Here is a 21,188-nt window from a genome sequence, read left to right on the forward strand (position 1 = left end):
GGGGAAAAAAGGGAGTCAGATGACTTCAAGGTATTTGGCTTAAAAAATGGAGTAGATAGGTGTGTTGGTTCATGAGATGAGCAAAATTGGGAGGAAATATTTAGGGAGGAAATTAAGAGGTCCCTGCCTTTTAGACATCTGAAGTGAAATGCAGATAGACAGTTCGATACAAAGTTTGGACTTGAAGAACAATTTCAGTGCTGCACAAAGAGATTTAGGAATCACCATTAGCAGTCACAGAAAACATTTTAAATCCTTAAGAGTAGCTAAGATTACTTTTGTAACACATATAGATGAAGATTATCAGGTGAACTGGTAATGATGCTTAGCACAATTAAATATGGTATTTGGTGGTCTGAAGAGGAGAGCACAGCAAGAGAGACCAAGGTGGGAAAGAACAAGGACAGTGGTCTCCTAGAAGCCAAGAGGAGGAAGTGTTGTATTGAATGCTCCAGAGGTCAACTGAGGTAAAAATTAAAAGTGACCGTTGTATAACGTGCAGAAATCTGTTGTATTTGTATACACCAATTACAAAGTGATAGAAAAAGAAATAAGGAAATTGATCCCATTTGCAATTACATCAAAAACAGTAAGATACCTAGGAAAGTACTAAAGAGGTACTCTGAAAACTATAGAACACTTAGGAAAGAAATTGAAGAGCACACAAAGAAATGGAGAAGCATTTCATGGTCACTGAAGAACAAACATTGTTAAAATGCCTATACTACCCCAAGCAATCTATACATTTAATGCAGTCCCAATCAAAATACTACTAGCATTTTTTGCAGAGCTAGAATAAGCAATCCTAAAATTTGTATGGAATCACAAAAGACCTCGAAGAGTACAAGCAATCCTGAAAAGGGCAAACAAAATTGGAGGCGTCACAATTCTGGTTTCAAGCTTTCTTACAAAGCTGTAGTCATCAAGACACTATTGTTACTTCCACAAAAACAGAATAAAACACCCAGAAATGGACCCACAACTACATGATCAACTCCTCTTTGACAAAGCAGGAAAGAATCTCCAATGGGAAAAAAAAAGTCCCTTCAACAAATGGTGTTGAGAAAACTCGGCAGTGACTAGGATGAAAGACCTACATGTGAGACATGAAACCATCAGAATACTAGAGGAGAACACAGGCAGTAACCTCCTTGACCTTGGCAGCAGCAACTTCTTACTAGACACTTTGCTGGAGGCAAGGGGGAAAAAAGCAAACATGAACTGCTTCATCAAGATAAAAAGCTTTTATACAGTGAAGGAAACAATCAACAAACTAAAGGTAACTTACGGGATGGGAGAAGGTATTTGCAAATGACATATCGGATAAAGGGTTAATATCCAAAGTCTATAAAGAACTTAACAAATTCAACACACACACACACACACAAAATGGGCAGAAGACGTGAATAGACACTTTTCCAAAGAAGACATCCAGATGGCTAACAGACACCTGAAAAGATACTCAACATCACTCATCATCAGGGAAATACACATCAAAACCATGATGAGATACCACCTCATACTGTCAGAATGGCTGAAATTAACAACAGAAGAAACAATAGGTGTTTGCAAGGATGCAGAAAAAGGGGAAACCTCTTGCACTATACGTGGGAGTACAAACTGGTGCAGCCACTCTGGAGAACAGTAGGGAGGTTCCTCAAAAAGTTAAAAATAGAACTGCCCCATAATCTAGCAATTGTACCATTAGGTATTTACCCAAAGGATACAAAAATACAGATTCAGAGGGGTCTATGGACCCCAAAGTTTATAGCAGCATTATCAAAATAGGCAAACTATGTGTATACACACATATACATACATACATGCACACATATACATACACACACGTACATACATACACCCACACAATAGAATATTAGCCATCAAAAATAATGAAATCTTACTGTTTGCAATGACATGGATGAAGCTAGAATGTATTAGGCTAAGCAAAATAAGTCAGAGAAACCATATGATACCACTCATACATGGAATTTAAGAAACAAAAACAGATGAGCATATGGAAAGGGGGGGTTGGAGTGAGAAGAGTGGAAAACACCACAAGAGACTCTTAATGATAGAGAACAAACAGGCTGGTGGAGGGAGCTGGGCTTAGATTGGTGATGGGTATTAAGGAAAACAATTGTGATGAGCACTGGGAGTTGTATATGAGTGATGAATCCCTGAATTCTCCTGAAACCAATACTGCACTATATGTTGGCTAGCTAAAATTTCAATTAAAAAAAAGTAAAATGAGTGCTGTTATATCATGAGATTGATATAGGAGAGAAAGAAAAATAATCTTGCAGGGGAAAGAATAAACAGCCAGTTTTTGGAAAGATAAGAGATGAGAATGTCAAACATAGAAATGGCGGAGGGGTGAGAAATGACCAAAGATGAGAGGAAATACAGAAAGTGTGCATCTAGATGCGGACATAATTGACCAGTTTTGTTGTGGGAAGATGACGCCCTATGGATTCCTTGTGTTTGCCTTGGTGAAATGATAACTGAGGTCATCAGCTGGGGTAGAAGATTGGAGGAGAAAGGAGAAGGTTCGAAATACTAGTCGTTTTTGTAAAGTAGGAGAAGCAAATTTGCTATGGAAACATATGGTAGCTGATCAGTGTTGAGTGCCCATTTGAAATGATGTGTTTATGAATTTAAAGTTAAATTAGATAATGTGTTTTTTCTTCAACAATCAAGCAGAGGGAGAGTGAAAGATTTAAGTGTTTTGGAAGGGAGAAATTAAAACGGGTCATGGAATCTATCTTGGATACAGAGAAAATTGAAGAAATTATGTTATGTGGAGGCAGCATGTAAGCTGCTGTGGCTAAAATAATGGTGTCAGTAAAGAGGCAATATTTAGAACTTTTTTTATTTTTATTTCTCCCTTAAGAGACCATTAAGACTAATTTGGTCATGCCTTTTTCCCTGTTTACCTCGTTTTGCCTAGAAGTTCAGACTTGTCAGGTCATAGCCTGTCATCTGGATTCGTGGATTTGTGTTTAGGCTAATTTAATCTACGTTCCTCACTACTGTGACCTACTCTCCCTTACTTTTCGAGACTCTTTTGTACTTTATGAAGCACACAGTTAGCAAAATCCTTTATATCTTCAACCTTCTCTCTGAAAGTTCCTGTTTACTTCTGAAGGGTTCTATTACTAACCCTGATTATTCTTTGAGCTTAGTGCATTCCCTGTAACCATCTCAAGTGGGTATATTTTTCTCATACTTTGGTACTAGAAGAAATGTAGGAGATGTTGTTTGCTCTTTATTTCCTGTTGTCCTTTCCATTTTGCCTTTTTCCTACAATTTGAGCTCTGGAAAAAAGGAAAGCTATCAGATGAGATCACCAATGCTTGCTATGATTGCAATGACTTTATTTTTGATCATTCCCCTTTGTTCATTGATTGCTTTAGCATGAGGCTCCCTGCATTTCTTTCCATTACTACCTCAGTTACAGCCTTGATGATTTAAACTTCCAATTGTAGATTATCCATGACTTCTGCTTTGCTTCACTTTCTTCCTCTAGTAATCTGTACCTCCATTCCTTCTCAAGGAGCCACATACTTCTGTGGTCGTGCCCTAGACCTTGTTATTATCAAAAACTCCATCTCCTCTAATATCGAAATTATAAGCATCTCCCTCTGATCTCCACCTTTTCTTCACAACTCCCTTTCTTTAGTAGCCCCCCTTAGCTTTTTCTTTGGTCACATTGTGACTTAAATGCAGTTATGCTACAGTTCTTCACAATTCCATGCCTGCCTCTCCACTGTAATCACTCCTTTGCATACACTTTAAAATCTTTGCCCGCCCACCCCACTCCACCCACCCGTCATCACTGTTTAATTTTAATTCTCTCTTACCTCTCCATACTAAAGATACTTATGCTAGCAATTGACTTGGCCTGAGAAAACCTCATTAATTTTCTCCGTTAAAACTTATATGGATCCACAGCATGACCTTGCCATATTAAAAACAATTTTTTAATTTTTTTTTTTTTTTTGAGAGAGAGAGAAGGACACAGCATAAGCGGGGGAGAGGCAGAGAGAGAAGGAGATACAGAATCAGAAGCAGGCTCCAGGCTGTCAGCACAGAGCCCGACGTGGGGCTTGAACTCACAAACTGAGAGATCATGACCTGCGACAAAGTCAGTTGCTTGACCAACTGAGCCACCAAGGTGCCCTGACCTTGCCATATTTTTTTGTGAGGTTATTCTCTCTCTTCCAGAAAGCTGTCTCATGCTTTTCTTTTCTTTATTCTCAGCTAATGAGCTCTTATTCTCAACAAATGTAAAGCTGTCTTTCCATCATGAAATTTACCAACCTTTCTGTTAGGCAGAATAATTGCTCCTCAGCCCCCCAAAGATATTCCCTTCCTAGTTCTTGGAGCCTGTCAGGTGTTTTAGGTTACATGGTAAAGGGGAATTAAGGTCACAAATGAAGTTACGGTTGTTAATCACTTGACCTAGACCTGGAAAGATTATTCTGGAATATTCATGTGGGCACAAAGTAATCACAAGAATTCTTAGAAGTGGAGGAGGAGGCAGAAGAGAACCCAGCTGATGGCAGGATAAGAAAGTCGTGATCCTCCCTTGATGGTCTTGAAAATGGAAGAGGAGAGTCTTAAGGGCAAGAGTGTGGGCAGCCTCCAGAAGCTGGAAAAGCAAAGGAAACTGGTTCTCCTCTAGAGCCTCCAGAAGGAACACAGACCTGCTGACACCTTCATTTTAGCCCAGTAAGACACGTGTCAGACTTCTGCTCCCCAGACCTGTAAGATAATCCATTTGTGTTGTTAGTGGTAATTTGTTTCAGCAGTCATAGAAAACATACTCATTCAAATACTTGTCCATCCTGCATCCCCCTTGCAGTACATTATTGTACATTCATTCACTCTGCCTTCCCTTCTTTACATGGATGAACTGCTTTGACTCCTAAAGACAACCCTCTGTATGGTGCACTGGGCCCCACCTCCTCTTGTGTAATCAAGGACCTTGCTTCTGAATTTCTCTCTCTCTCTCTCTCTCTCTCTGCTGCATTATTAGTTTTCCCTCTTTATTGGATTGTTCCAATCTGTAGAATCTCTCATCTGAAAAGAAGAAAAAAATTGACCTCTTGTCTCCTTCAAGCGTCACACCTCATTCAAACCCACCATCACCTTTCACTTGGATCATTGTCATCTGGACCCCTTGAGTTACCTCCCAACTGATCTTGCTGTATGTCCTCTTCACTGTTACGATCTCTTCTTCATAGAGCAGCCTGAGTGGCCTTTTCCAGTACCAATGAGATCACATTACTGTCTTCCTTAATACCCTCCATAGGCTTCCTTTTCATCATATTTAAAATTGGAAGTGCTTTCTGAGGCCAGTATAACCTGGCCCTGATCCTGCCTACCATTCTACCCTTTTCTCTATCTGCTGCAGCTGTACTGACTTTTTTAAAAATTTTAAAATTTTTAAAAAATGTTTTATTTATTTTTGAGAGAGAGAGCGCGAGCATGAGCAGAGGAGGGTCAGAGAGAGATGGAGACAGAGAATCTGAAACAGGCTCTGGGCTCTGAGCTAGCTGTCAGCACAGAGCTCAGCATGGGGCTCAGACCCACAAACCATGAGATCATGACCTGAGTCGAAGTCGGATGCTCAACCAACAGCCACCCAGGCATCCCAAGCAAGCCATCTCATTTTGTCCTAATGCCTTTGCAATTGCTATTTCCTCCTGAGGTAGTGCCCTCTTATCATGTCATTCTCCCAACATTTGTTGATTAATTTGCCATCAGGCTTATTTTCTTTTTTCTTTTCCAGCCCTAAATTTTGAATAGGGTGTGGTCAGTAAATGGCAGCAATAATATGTAGTAGCATTAAATGTAAAAACATATGGAGGTTTTCATTGAAGGAAAGAGAAGAAATGTTTTGGAAGTAGCCATGAAGGACAAGGAAAATACATACCTTACCTCCTAGAACTGGAAGAAATAGGATATAAGAGAAAAAATATAGAGCTATGAGGAGATGGCCTTTCCTCATAGTTGATGGGTTTCATCATACAATATGTGTAAAGCATTTACCATAGTTCATTGTACATAATATCAGTCAGTAAATTTCCTGCTATTGGCAGTATATGTCTTCTCTCTTTTTTTTTTTTTTTTTTAAATTTTTTTCTAGGAGAGAGAGAGACAGCGTGAACAGGGGGGGGTTAGAGAGAGACAGGGAGACACAGACTCTGAAATAGGCTCCCGGCTCTGAGCTGGCAGTCAGCACAGAGCCCGACGCGGGGCTCGAACCCACGAACCGCGAGATCATGACCTAAGCGAAAGTCGGCCGCTCAACTGACTAAGCCACCCAGGCACCCCTGTTTTTTTTTCTTAGAGGAATGGAACAGTGATCATAAAGCAGGACCTTTGTCAAAGGCAATAGTAATTGAAAAATTGGCTAAATCAGAATATGCTGAGATTTACAGCAAACACCGTTCTTAGGGAGTTAAAGCGTGCCCAACGAATCATAGAATCAATTGTCAGTGGCTTGCCAGGTGTGATTAGAGCCTTAATTAAAACTAGATTTGGTAAAAAGCATTCTCCTTGCCACTCAAACAGTGCCCTTTTTCAACTGAGAACTATTGTATTTAGAAATCATAGCTAGATATTACTGCAATTAAATTATCTGATAAGCACTCAGTATTGAAATAAAGCCAAAGAGAAACAAATTCACACAGTTCTTCTATAGGATTCTTTGCTCCCCTTTTACCCTTGCCATTTCTATCCATTAATAAACTAGAAAGCCCTGCAGGAGTTTAGGATTTATGTAAGCCTCAAAGTGTACAAATACTTGAAGATCCGTGGATTTTTGGCTGTTTCACCTGATAGACTTCAAGAGTGTATATTTATATCATAATTGAAAGTTCATCACCTTATTGTTCATATAATTTTGATGACTATGTGAATATATTATCAAGTATTGGAGCAAGGATTATTTTCTTCTTTTGGATATAAATAAGCAGTTTTACTCTTGTTTAACTTTGAGAGATTGAGTTTGTATTTTCTGTTTCTTTTTCCAGAGAGTGAAGGGCATTCTCCAACTCACCTTACGGTGCTTTGTCGAGGCCGAGTTTTTGTCTTTGATGTAATGCATGAAGGATCTTTGATGACCCCACCAGAGATTCACAGGTTTTCAAACTACTTTCTTGAGTCTTGAGGTGTTAAGCTTTTGCTTCAGTTAAAACACATAAATTTTGTTTGCAATTCCCTTTGTATAAGGGGACAGTAAGCTAAAAATAAATCTGTATATGCTCACTTTTTAAAACTTTATTATTTTATTTTTAGTTTTAATTTTTAACTTTACTAGATGTATATGAATATATTCTCTTGGAGAAAAGGAAAACATTCAACATATTACCAACTCCATTTCTTGCCCCCGAATTTCTCACTATTACTAGTTTGGTGAATTCTATTCTTCTGTATCTGTTCTAATGAATTTGTATGCACATAAAGATTTCTAAAAAAGAATGTGTGTATTTTATACCTAGTATGTATTTAAATACATATAAATAGTATGTGCAGATTGTATAGTATTTTGTGTGTTTATATTTTCAAAGTATATTATGGAAAACTTCAAAATTTAGAGGGAACTATATAATGGAGCTCTTCCATGTTCTCCTCCCTGAGCTTCAACAGTTATCTTCTAGCTTCAATAATGATAAATTCATAGTCTTGTTTCAACTATATCTCCTCTTTCCCTCCCCTCACTCTCCTATGGATTACTGTAAAAAAAAAAAAAAAAGACCTCAGACATAATGTATTTTCACTATAAATATTTTAGTATAAGATAAGGACTCTTAAAATCATACACATACAGTACCATTATCGTACCTAATGACTTGTTTCTTTTAGAAAATGAAGAATTCTTTAATATCATTAATATACAATCATTAGTTCAAATTTTCCTAGTTTTTAAAATAAATGTTGAGTTGTATGTGTCTATATATGTCTTAAAAATTTTTTATTATTACATGGGGCGCCTGGGTGGCTTGGTCGGTTGGGCGTCCGACTTTCGCTTGGGTCANTTATTACAAACATGTACAAATGTGCACACAGAAGTATACAGCTACTCATGTAACCACCACCAGGTGAAGATAATAAAACATTTCCAGTATATTAGAAATTTCCTTCGTACCAGTTGTCACTTACCATGCTTTCCCTTCTTCCCAAGGATAATTGTTTAGGTTGCTTACAGTTTTCATTAGTACAAAAGATGCTACTGTGAGAATCCTTGTACGGTTTCTGTCTGATTATACCCAGGAAAGGACTTGTTTAGTCATAGGGTGTGTGAACATTAAATTCAGTACATAACGCAGTTTTCCAAAATAGTTAAACTAATAATTAGCATTTTCACACATAAATGACTCTTGTGGGAGGAGTTCTTTATACATTTTGGATGTGAGCCTTTTGTTGTTTTTATGCATGGAAATACAGAGAATAGAAGATATTTATAACTGCCCTATTTGCTATTAAAGTATTTTTTGATCAAAAGGAGTTTTTTTTTTTTTTCTATTAGGGTAGTTGACACACAGTGTTAGGTTACTTTTAAGTGCATAGCATGGTGACCAAACATTTTCCTGTATTATGCTTACCAGAAGTGCAACTACCATCCATACAACACTATTAGAATATCATTGACTATTCACTATAGTATACTCTTTAATCCCATGACTTACTGATTCCATAACTGGAAGGCTGTGTCTCCCACTCCTCTTGACCCATTTTGGTTTTCCCCTTTCCCTCCCTCCCCTGTGGCAACATTAGTTTGTTCTTTTGTTAATTCATCTGTATTTTTAGATTCCACATGAGTAAGATTGTATGGTATTTGTCATTCTCAGTCTGACTGAATTCACTCAGTATAATACCATCTAGGTCCATCCATGTTACAGCAGATGGTACAATCTCATCCTTTTTTAATGGATGTGTAATATTCTACTGTGTATGTGTATACATACCACATATTCCTTATCCATTTGTTTATCTGTGAACACTTAGGTTACTTCCATATCTTGGCTGTTGTAAATAATACTTCAGTGAACATAGGGGTGCATAAGTCTTTTTTGAAATAGTGTTTTCATTTTCTTTGGGAATATCCTTTAGTGGAATGACTGGATCATATGGTATTTCTCTTTTTAATTTTTTGAGGAACTTCAGTACTGTTTTCCACAGTTCACATTCCCACCAACAGTGCAAAACTCCCCAAAACTTCTTATTTCTTTTTGATTTTAGCCATTCTCCTGAGAAGTTGTTCATTGAATGTAGTCCAATTTATTCACCCTTTACCATATGGATTATGTTTTTGTGTCCTTGTTTTATTAAAATTTATTTCTGAGAGAGAGAGAGAGAGACAGCGTAAGCAGGGAAGGGTCAGAGAGAGAGAGAGAGACACAGAATCTGAAGCAGGCTCCAGGCTCTGAGCTAGCCATCAGCACAGAGCCTGATGCGGGGCCCGAACTCACGAACTGTGAGATCATTACCTGAGTCAAGTTATTATCAAATATACTTCTGTGTTAATAGGCCACATTACTCACACTTTAAAAAAAAAAAAGATGGGGTGTGGGAAATAAATCCGTTGCTGTTGAGATCATAATCCCTTCGTTTGGATAATATGTCAAAATGTTTTAAGTACTGATAAGCATTATGACCTATTAAAGGCTAAAAGTAGCTAGTGATCCTGCTTATGCTTTTTATATGTTCTTTCTTTAATCTTCCCTAAGGCAATTGACATATATTCACAAGAAGTGCCATAGTGAACCTGATGGACCTGGCATACCAGCATTAACTAGTGAGGAGCGAACCCGATGGGCTAAGGTTATCATTTACAGTTTTTGTTTTTTTTTAATTGATGTATAATTGACATAACATAATATTAGTTTCAGGTGTACAGCATAATGATTAGATATTTGTATATGTTGTAAAATGATAGCAATAAATCTAGTTAACATCATCATCTCACATAAAAAATTGTTTTTTCTTGTGATAAGGACTTTTAAAAAGTATTCTTAGCAATTTTCAAATATGTAATAGGTATTATTCATTGCACAGGTATCCCCCACTTTTTGAAAGTTTGTGTTATGTCCCTACACTTTCACAAAGGACCTACATTAGTACTTGTTTTAACACACTGAAAGAAACCCAAAGAGGATTTTTGCTTTTATGAAAAAAGGCAAAAAGCAAAACTAGTGTCAGCAAGTGTTGATCACAGCACATTCCCCAAGCAGCAAGAGTGGCAGCACCCAGCCCCTTCCCCTGGAGCTACCGTCAGTATCTCACCAGCAAGCTGTGAGCTTCTGTGTCTGTGAGCATCTGTGCTGTATCTGACTTTGTGCGCCCCCCAGCAAGACATGTCCTGTGTTATCGGTAAAGCAAAAGCGAGGTTATTTTGGGGGGCTGGGAACATTCAGACATTTTTCCATATAAGTTAATGGTAACTGCCTCTTTGCTTTATACCATTTTGGCTCATGAAAAATTTCATAGGAATATTCTACTTTCAGATAGCACTTATACTTTACGTAATAAACCTTTTCCCTAACAAACTATTTTTAGATTTTCTGGATATATTTAGCTTGTAACATTTGATCATTATCTCTTTGTCTCTTAGGCACGAGAATATCTGATTAGTCTTGATCCAGAGAATTTGACGAGGTTAGAAAAAATTCAGAGCAGTTTACTGGTGTATTCCATAGAGGATAGCAGTCCACATGTCACGCCAGAAGATTATTCTCAGGTACTGGACTATCTTGTTCTTTCTTCTTACAGATTATTCTTGAAGACTCTTATGTATATTGAAGATGAAAAGATTTTTTGCTGCATGTAGTGTCTTAAAATTTTTACTTTAGTTGTCATATATACATACACCAGATCGAAGCCTATACATAAATAATCTTTTGTAAATTCTCACCTCATTGTTTAGGTAATTTAGATATGTGTTGCACATTGTTTAAAGAAGTATGACTATTGTTTGCATGGACAGAAAATTTACATAGGACACTGGGCTAAAGGTGACACGAGAACCTTCCTGTAACCCATACCAGTGTGCCTTGACATCTTAGTTGGTGAGGTCCTAGGAGTTATACCACTCTTGTAAGTAATTTATTTTGTCATTTGGTTTTATTGACACACTGACTTCAGTGAGTCGTGAGTAGAGAGTAAATGTAGCCTTACTTTGTTTCCTCCCCTGCCCCCCTCTCCCCGGGTAATGTTATCATTTCCTGGGAAACAGTAAAAGGTAGTAGTCATATTTGTAGAAGTCTCTTAGTCTTTTGAAAACACTTAAATTATTTCATTATGGGTTCATCATGATTAAATAATAGAAATAATAAAGGGTTGAAATATCTTGTAGGTCAAAATAACTTTTATAACTTTAGCTGGACTTTTTTAGTAGGAGAGTCATCAAACTTTTTTCTAAAAATTTAATATTTATTTATTTTTGAGAGATACAGAGAGACAGACCAAGAGTGGGGGAGGAGCAGAGAGCAAGGGAGACGCAGAATCTGAAGTAGGCTCCAGGCTCTGAGCTGTCAGCACACAGCTGGACACAGGGTTTAAACTCCCAAATTGCAAGATCAGGACCTGAGCCGAAGTCACACACTCAACCATTGAGCCAGCCAGGTGCCCCCAAACTACTTCTATTTTCAACAATTTTTTTAAATCTTTATTTTTGAGAGAGACAGAGGGTGAGTGGGAGAGGGGCACAGAGAGAGGGAGACACAGAATCCAAAGCAGGCTCCAGGCTCAGCTGTCAGCACATAGATTGATGCGGGTCTCAAACTCATGAACTGTGAGACGATGACCTGAGCTGAAATCATATCCTTCACTTACTGAGCTACCCAGGCACCTTGGGAGAGTCACCATACTTTGTGAGGAAGGATATATTTTAATGTAGTGCTTGAACTTGTAGTCTAGTTAGACATGTATGTAGATTGTAGCCCACTACGTTCATACATACACATAATAGAAGTTTCACAAAATAGTAATTACTTTTACTATCTGTGATAGACTGTGATTTTTATTTTTATTTTGTTCCTTCTTTCTATAATGAATGTTTACTGTGATGTGCTAAATTGTTTTCATGGCTCACGAATGGGCCAAAACCTGTTTAAGAAACAGGCTTAGTGGGATACGAATTCGTGTGTGTGTGTGTGTGTGTGTGTGTGTTTTATTTTTTTTTTTTAACAAATAGTTTATTGTCAAGTTGGTTTCCATATAACACCCAGTGCTCATCCCCATAAGTGCCCTCCATGCCTATCACCCCCCTTCCCTTCTNTCTCTGCCTGACTTATTTCGCTCAGCATAACACCCTCAAGGTCCATCCATGTTGCTACACATGGCCAGATTTCATTCTTTCCATTGCCATGTAGTATTCCATCGTATAGATAAACCACATCTTCTTGATCCATTTGTCCGTTGATGGACACTTACTCTCTTTCCATGTTTTGGCTCTTTTTTTGTTGTTGAGTGTGCTGCTCTGAACATGGGGGTACATGTGCTCCTATGCGTCATCACTCCTATATCCCTTGGGTAAATTCCTAGCAGTGCAATTGCTGGATCATAGGGGCGTTCTATTGTTAATTTTTTGAGGAACCTCCACACCGTTTTCCAGAGGGNTGGATTGTTTCCGTTGCCATGCAGAAGCTTTTAATCTTGATGAAGTCCCAATAGTTCATTTTTGCTCTTAATTCCCTTGCTTTTGGGGATGTGTCAGGTAAGAAATTGTTGCGGTGGAGGTCAAGGAGGTTGTTGCCTGCTTTCTCCTCTGGGGTTTAGATGGTTTCCTCTCTCATGTTAGGTCCTTTATCCATTTTGAGTTTATTTTTGTGTATGGTGTGAGAAAATGATCTAGTTTCATTCTTCTGCATGTTGCTGTCCAGTTCTCCCAACACCATCTGTTAAAAAGGCTGTCTTTTTTCCATTGGATACTCTTTCCTGCTTTGTCAAAGATTAGTTGGCTGTATATGTTTGGGTCCAGTTCTGAGTTCTCAGTTCTATTCCATTGTTCTATGTGTCCATTTTTGTGCGAATACCATACTGTCTTGAAGATGACAGCTTTGTAGTAGAGGCTAAAGTCTGGGATGGTGATGCCTCCTGTTTTGGTGTTCTTCAATATTACTTTGGCCATTCGGGGTCTTTAGTGGTTCCGTACAAATTTGAGAATAGTTTGTTCTAGTTTTGAGAAGTATGCTGGTGCAATTTTGATTGGGATTGCATTGAATGTGTAGATTGCTTTGGTTAGTAAGGACATTTTAACTATATTTACTCTTCAAATCCATGAGCATGGAATGTTTTTCCATTTCTTTGTGTCTTCTTCAATTTCCTTCATAAGTTTTCTATAGTTTTCATCATAGAGATCTCTTATATCCTTGGTTAGGTTTATTCCTAACCAATTGTGAATGGGATCCATTTCTTGATTTCTCTTTCTGTTGCTTCATTGTTGGTGTATAGAAATGCAACCGATTTCTGTATGTTGATTTTGTACCCTTCAACTTTGCTGAATTCTTGGATCAGTTCTAGTAGGCTGGTGGAGTTTGTCGGGTTTTCTATGTAGAGTATCATGTTGTCTGCGAAAAGTGAAAGTTTGACTTCTTCTTTGCCAATCCTGATGCCTTTTATTTCCTTTTGTTGTCTGATGGCTGATGCTAGGACTTCCAGCACTCTGTTAAACAGCAGTGGTGGGAGCGGACACCCTGTCATGTTCCTGATCTCAGGGGGAAGGCTCTCAGGTTTTCCCCATTGAGGTAGATGTTAGCCGAGGGCTTCTCGTAGATGGCTTTTTTTGATGTTTAAATAAGTTTCTTCTATCCCTACTTTCTCGAGCGTCTTTATTAAGAAGAGATGCTGTATTTTGTCAAATGCTTTTTCCACATCTATTGACAGGATCATATGATTTTTGTCTTTTCTTTTGTTGATGTGATGTATCACATTGATTTGCGAATATTGAACCAGCCCACTTGATCTTGGTGCATAATTCTTTTTATCTGCTCTTGAATTTGATTTGCAAGTATCTTGTTGAGCATTTTTGCATCTGTATGTGTCAAGGATATTGGCCTGTAGTTCTCCTTTTTTGCTGGGTCTCTGTCTGGCTTGGGAATCCAAGTGATGCTGGCCTCATTTTATGAGGCCAGAAGTTTTCCTTCAATTTCTATTTTTTGGAATAGTTTGAGAAGAATGGGTATTAATTCTGTTTTAAATGTCTGGTAGAATTCCCCAGGGAAGCCATCTGGCCCAGGGCTCTTATTTGTTGGGAGATTTTTGATAACTGGTACGATTTCCTCACTTGTTATGGGTCTGTACAGGTTTTCTATAGCTTCCGGTGTGAATTTTGGTGTTGAGTGTTTACGAATTTGTCCATTTCTTCTAAGTTGTCCAGTTTGTTGGCATATAATTTTTCATAGTATTCCCTGATAATTGCTCGTCTTTCTGAGGAGTTGGTTGCAATCAGTCCATTTTCATTCATGATTTTGTCTATTTGAGTGCTCTCTCTTTTCTTTTTGAGAAGCCTGGCTAGAGGTTTGTCATTTTTGTTTATTTTTTCAAAAAAACCAACTCTTGGTTTCATTGATCTGTTCAACTGTTTCTTTGGTTTCTATATTGTTTATTTCTGCCCTGATTTTTATTATTTCTCTTCTTTTACTGTGTTTGGGGTGCTCTTGTTGCTCTCCCTCTAGTTGCTTTAGGCGTGCTGTTAGATTTTGGACTTGCGCTTTTTCTAATTACTTGAAATAGGCCTGGAGTGCAATGTACTTTTCTCTTAGGACTGCTTTGCCACATCCCATGGAGTTTGGATTGTTGTGTTCTCATTTTCATTTGTTTCCATGTGTTTTTTAATTTCTTCTCTAATTGCCTGATTGGCCCTTTTGTTCTTTAGGGTGTTCTTTAGCCTCCATGTTTTTGGGGGTTTTCCAGACTTCTGCCTGTGGTTGATTTCGAGTTCCATAGCATTGTGANTATTGTCCTAAATTCTTGTTCAGTTATATTGCTTATGTCTGTTTTGAGCAGTTCTTTAGCTGTCAGTTCTTCCTGGAATTTCTTTAGAGGAGAGCTCTTTCGTTTCGTCAGTTCAGTTAGCTTTCTGTCTCTTGTTAGTTTTAAAAGCTTGTTATGCACTTTGCACCTGTCAGCACTGCTGTACCAAAGAAGGCTCTTTGACTGTCCAGGGCCTGTCTGTTGAGAAAGTGTTCTTTGAATGATATCTCTTGGTCTCGTTGAGACCTTGGTTATTCTATTTTCCTACTCGTTTTGTTATTTGGGACTCTCCACTATGTGTACTTTGGCTTGTTTCAGAGGTAGCCCTGGGGGAGAAAACAGACAGACAAACACACAGGGAACAAAGGCACACAAACGCAGAGACAAATCCAACAAACATGGAAACCGAAAAGGAAAACAAAAAAGTAAAGAGAAAAGAAGGAGGAGGGAAGGCGAATAATAAAAAAAATAAAATACATAAGAAAAAAAGAAGAAAAGGAAAAAAGAAGAAACCCAATAGACAAAGAACAGTTTAAAGCATATAACCGGATTTCCCAGCTACAAATAAATAGCCTGGTATATGCAGCGCTGGTGGAAGAGCATAGAGAAGTGACAGAGCGGGGATAAGGCATAATTGGAAATGAAATGAACAGTCAGAAGGAATAAGGGCTTTTTTTCAAAGAGCGAAAGAGTGGAATATGGTTGGAGAAGAGGAGAAAGAAATGACAGTGGTGTTATCCAGAGAAACTATATAGTCTGATTACTCCAGAGAGAAAGAGATGAGAAGGTAGGTGTAGAATTTACATCTAGAAAATGGATTAAATGTGACTGTTTAAGCAAGCCAGTGAGCAGAATTTATCAGGGCAGTGCTCTGGTAAAAAAAAAAAAAAAGGAAGAAGGGAAGAAGGCAGACCTCTAGCAGGGATGAGCGTGGTGTGATCCAGTGCGTCAGGAGGGAGTCCTGCCTTGGTGGTTGTGGGGAGAAGAGTGGTGGCACTCCAGTCCCTTCTTGTACCAAGCACTGCAACTCACTTTGTTGGGTGTGTAAACTCCTTGTGCCGGGTGCGCAGCCAAGGTGGGCCATGCTCTATATCCCAGGCCAGGCCTCTTTGGTTTCCAGTTCCTGGTCCACGCGCCGCACTGAAATTGCCAGAAACACAAACTGGTAGGCAAGCCCGTCAGGGCAGTCCCAAGCCTCTTGCCTTCCCCCGGGGATTGAGCCAGAAGCCGCTGCTCCTCCAGGTCGGGTTGGCGAGCTAGGAGCAGTTTCATCTGGGGGTTGCCTGGGATGAGTGCTTCCCGCCCAGGGTCACCTGGAGAGCAGAAAACCGGGTCTCTCTGTGTCTTGTCGCTTGAAACACGAACTCGCGGGGAAATCTCCCAGTTTTAAACCCTTCGCCTCCCCTCTAGGCATCGAGCCGAGCCAGAAGCACAAAGGCGCAGATGCTGCGTGTTCTCTCCAGGTCAAGTTGGCGCGCAGGGAGCAGTTTCCCTGGGAATAGCCTGGGATGAGTGTGTCCCGCCTAGGGTCTGCTGGGGAGCAGGCATCTGGGTCCCTCTGTGTCCTGAGTGGAGGTTTTTCTGTTCCCCAGCAAGGGACAGTGTCTTGGGCAGTTTCGGCCACTCTCTTTCCCCTCTAAACTCCCCGCAGAGGGGATCACCCCCGTCCCTCTGTGTCTCTGGTCCCCGCCCGATTTTATCTTCCCCAGTTTGCACTCACGCTAGAAGGTTTTCTCAGGGGACTCTCTCCTTTTCCTCCCAAATTTCTGGATTCTGTAAGGGTTTCTATGGTTTCAGGCCTTCTTCATATGAGCTATGGGGGCGAGTGCAATGTCCGTAGTTCCCTACTTTTCCGCCATCTTGCCCCCTCTTTGAGATATGAATTCTTGAAATATTTTTCTTGTAACTAGACTCTGATGACTAAATTTATCACAGCTTTTAGATTATTCAAGTTGCAAAAGCTTTATCTTTTCCCTTCGAAGTTCAGTAAACTCCCGTGAGTATTTTACCAGCCCTCTATTTTGTGGTAGGATTTCTTGAGATTTTGAGAAATATCTAAAAACAGGGCTGGAAATGGTATGATCTCTTGAGTATAATTATTATTTTATTAAATTTGGTTTACCTGAAGAGGAAAAGTAGGAGTGTGTGTGTGTGTGTGTGTGTGTGTGTACACACACATGCTTAAGACAATAATTCTTATATACCTCTTAATATAAAATTCCCTTAATTTTAAAACATTGAATTTGTTTTAGGTAACTGCAATGATTCTTGTAGGAGATCCAACAGTACGCTGGGGAGACAAATCTTATAATTTGGTTTCTTTTTCCAATGGAATATTTGGCTGTAGTTGTGATGTAAGTAAACTACTAAAGTTATTTTTCCTTTCAATTGTTGAGGTTAATTTAATGGCAATAAACTATAGTCATTAGGCTGTGCTGTGGTCATATAAACACTTGTATAGTTCTATGACATTATACTAAAAGGCTTAGAAATTCCAGTGAAGACAGAGTATAGGACAAGTTACTTTTATTTGTAGTAAGTCTGTTAGTTTGATGTGTATCTGCAAAGTGGAATTTGAATGTATTTTATGTAGTTATGTATTTTAAAGAATTTTGAAGCTCCTTAAGTCCACTGTTACCTGTTGGTTGAGAATTACAACCTATCTTAAAAGATACACCATTGGAGCTCCTGAGTGGCTCAGTAGGTTAAGACTTCGGCTCAGGTCATGATCTCGTGATTTGTGAGTTCAAACCCCACATTAGGCTCCATACTGACAGCTCAGAGCCTGGAGTCTGCTTTGTATTTTGTGTCTTCCTCTCTCTCTCTGCCCCTAGTCTCCTCACACTCTGTCTCTGTCAAAAATAAAAATAATAAAAACATTGAAAACAAATTTAAAAAGAGATAGCATTATGTGTATGTTCTGTGCACAGAGATATATGCAGATGTATTTCTAGATTTACCCAGAATTTTTAAACTGTTTTCCTAAAATGGAAAAAAATGGAAAAAAAATAAATGATCTGTGGAACATGTATTTACACAATAGATATCAAAGTGTCTGTGCTTCTACCATTTTTTTGCCTTCTTCATAAAAATGTTTCTCTTATTCTCCTATGATCATCTTTTTTTAAAAAATTTTTTTGCATTTATTTATTTTTGAGAGACAGAGACAGAGTGAGTGGGGGAGGGGCAGAGAGAGAAGGAGATACAGAATCCGAAGCAGGCTTCAGGTCTGAGCAAGTGTTCAGCACAGAGCCCGATGTGGGGCTTGAACCCACAAACTGTGAGATCATGACCTGAGCTGAAGCCGGACACTTAACTGACTGAGCCGCCCAGGCTCCCCTCCTGTGATCATCTTTATTAGCTCTACTTTGCCATTTTCTGATGGCCATTCAAGAAGTCTATGAACTAATAAAATTTAAAAAATCAGAGTTGCAGTATACACTTGTAATTTTATTGTAAGACCTTTCATAAAGTATGTAATATGCTATAAAATAGTATGAGGTAGATTGTTTTTGGTGGCCTTCCTCCAGAAGCATTTAGCCACTATACAATATTAAAAAGACCTGTTATATTGATCTGGGTTCAATAATTGTGTTAATCAGTATTCAGTTCTGGGTGATAGAAACCTAAATTGTATTGGCATTAGCTTAAGAAGGTATTTGTTGGCATAGGGGTACAGCTGAACTTAGGTAAGGCCAACTTCTGATGTCCAAATGCTTTTATTAGAAATTCCCCTCTCCATTTGTAGGCACTACTTCCTGTGTTTGACTTCATCTTCAAGTAGACTATCCCATGTGGTCACTGTACCCAAAATGTCTTGTCTTCACATTCACAGCTACCTTCATAGATTAGTGTTCTCCATGCAAATGGCCAGCACACCAAATGCCCTCCCCTACCCCACCTCAGCTGCCCCAGTGGTTCCATCAAAAGTCCTGGGAATAATGCTCACTGGTTGTGATTGGCCTTTGTCTGACAAGTACCCATTCTGAGGAATCAGGTGCTTTGATTTGTGTGGACTGGATCACCTGTTAAACCTTGAAACCTAGAGGGTAGAATCATTCTCATTCAAACCACCACAGAGTGTGTGGTAGTTGCCTACAGAAAAATAAATCTCAGAAGAAGAAGAGGTTGGTGAGCAGGTAATAAAACTAGATGTTTATTATAGTACCTCATGAGAGTGCAAGTGTGCTATGAGGCACTTTAAAGATTTCTTGTCTGTCCTCTTCCTTAGAGTTCATTGTTGACAAAATACTTGTTAATTGCTTCCATTTTCTTGAGTTCTTTAGTTTATTCTTGACTTAGTCTGGTTTATATCCTCACTATTCCCCAGAAACTATCCTTCGTAAAGTAACTTACTACTTACGAGTGTCTTCCTCTATTTATCTTTGACTTGTCTGGTGCAGTTAATTACCCTCTTCATTCATATTCTGACACTGCCTCCATCTTAACAGTCTTTTCCTATATACTGATTCTGACCTTAATATTCGTCTCATTGTTCCCTCTTGTGTGTATTCTCTTCCCTGGCTTAATAGTTTCATTGACCATTTATATATGGATGGGTAGCTTGCAGTTACTCTTTTTTTTTTTTTTTTTTCCAAGTTTTTACTTAAATTCCAGTTAACATACAGTGTACTATTAGTTTCAGATGTACAATGTGGTGATTGAGTACTTACATAGAATACCTGGTACTCCTTTCAAGTGCCCTCCTTAATACCCATCACGTATTTCACCTATCCCCTCACCTACCTCCCCTCTGGTAACCAGCAGATTGTTCGCCATAGTTAAGAGTCTATTTCTTGGCTTGCTTCTCTTTTTTCCCTATGATCATTTTGTTTGTTTGTTTCTTAAATTCTAATGCGAGTAAAATCATATGGTCTTTGTCTTTTCTCTATTTGGCATAGCATGATACTCTCTAGCTCCATCCATGTTGTTCCAAATGGCAAGATTTCATTTTTTTTATGGCAGAGTAATATTCTATTGTATATGTATACCACATCTTCTTTATTCATTCATCTGCCAGTGCAGCAGTTAGTGTTTTCTAGTTTATACCTATTCTCATTCTGAGAATTTTATTTTATTATATATTGTTCAAACTGGATGTTATATTGTTCCATAAGATTAAATTATTCTCATCATCAGGAACTCATTTTACTTTACTTTCTCAACTTTTAGCCCTCAAATCCCTCCAAAAAAACCACCTTGCACTACTTTGATTTTTATTAATAGCACTAAACTCTTGCTATTGGCTCAAATTCAAGATGAAAATAACTTTAAGGGTTTTTTTAAATCTCTAAATGAAGAATATTGGTCCCATAATAAATACATATCAGCACCAATGAGATGTTTTCTTGTAGTAAGTGTATGGACATGCTTAATGTATGTCAATTAATACCCACTTATTTATAAAATTGATCTGATTATCTTCCCATGATAATCTGCTTTTAAAATTCCATGTAGGTTTCCTTTGTAACCTGAGATGATTACAGAAAAAGCAATTAATTTAACCTAGTAAAACATCATTAATAAAGTGTATGCGGTTGACCTTTGAATAACATAGGTTTCAACTGTGTGGGTTCAGTTAAATACGTGGATTTTTTTAAAGTATATATTTATTTTTTTAAAGTATTTATTTTATATTGTGATTGAAAAATAAGATAGAGGTTGCCGAATGACTAAAAGTGAAGGCAAGGTAGAGGAGAGATGCTGGGAAGACTGGAACAGCAGGCCTCCTCCGCGCTCCTGGGTCCTCACCTCACTACCTGTGCAAAGTTTGGTTCACTGAGGTCTTGAACTGAAAGGAGCAGAAGACCTGGCTCTGGAGAGGGATTCGCAGTGAAGTGACAAGGCCCGTCATTGTCCACAGTTGGCCGAGAACCACAGACCAATAATCTGCACTCCCTCCGACCCTCGCCATGGGTCCAGGAGAATATCTGGGGCAGGATAGCACCAGGCAAGAACCTGGGCTGCAGAGCTCAGGGCAGGAAGGAGCGCTGTCTGAGGTGCTGAAAGTTTTCTGAGGTAGAGAATAATAATGCTGGGAGCCTTTTGCCAGCACTTCCCACAAGCAGAAACTGAGTTAGAACCATGCAGAGGGGTCAGGGGGCAGGGGGAGCAAGCAACCTAGAGAGAAGAGTAACAGTGCTCTCCCTTCTCCCAAGTTCTCTCCCTTCCCCTGGATTCTGCTTGGAAGGAGGTTTCCTGCA

The 21,188-nt window shown here is 38.8% G+C and overlaps 1 protein-coding gene across 1 annotated transcript in view; it reads left to right on the top strand.

Moving 5' to 3' along the window:
• Nucleotides 1-21,188, top strand: part of LOC144233772 (peroxisomal carnitine O-octanoyltransferase) — a 64,466-nt gene that overhangs the window by 10,269 nt on the left and 33,009 nt on the right. The window contains exons 6-9 of the mRNA XM_077766807.1: nt 7,044-7,152; nt 9,741-9,834; nt 10,625-10,750; nt 17,238-17,339. Of these exons, the coding sequence (XP_077622933.1) occupies nt 7,044-7,152; nt 9,741-9,834; nt 10,625-10,750; nt 17,238-17,339 (431 nt within the window). The remainder of the gene's footprint in view (nt 1-7,043; nt 7,153-9,740; nt 9,835-10,624; nt 10,751-17,237; nt 17,340-21,188) is intronic.

The sequence above is a fragment of the Crocuta crocuta genome, unplaced genomic scaffold (genome assembly GCF_008692635.1).
Source record: "Crocuta crocuta isolate KB4526 unplaced genomic scaffold, BGI_CrCroc_1.0 scaffold165, whole genome shotgun sequence".
NCBI lineage: Eukaryota > Metazoa > Chordata > Mammalia > Carnivora > Hyaenidae > Crocuta > Crocuta crocuta.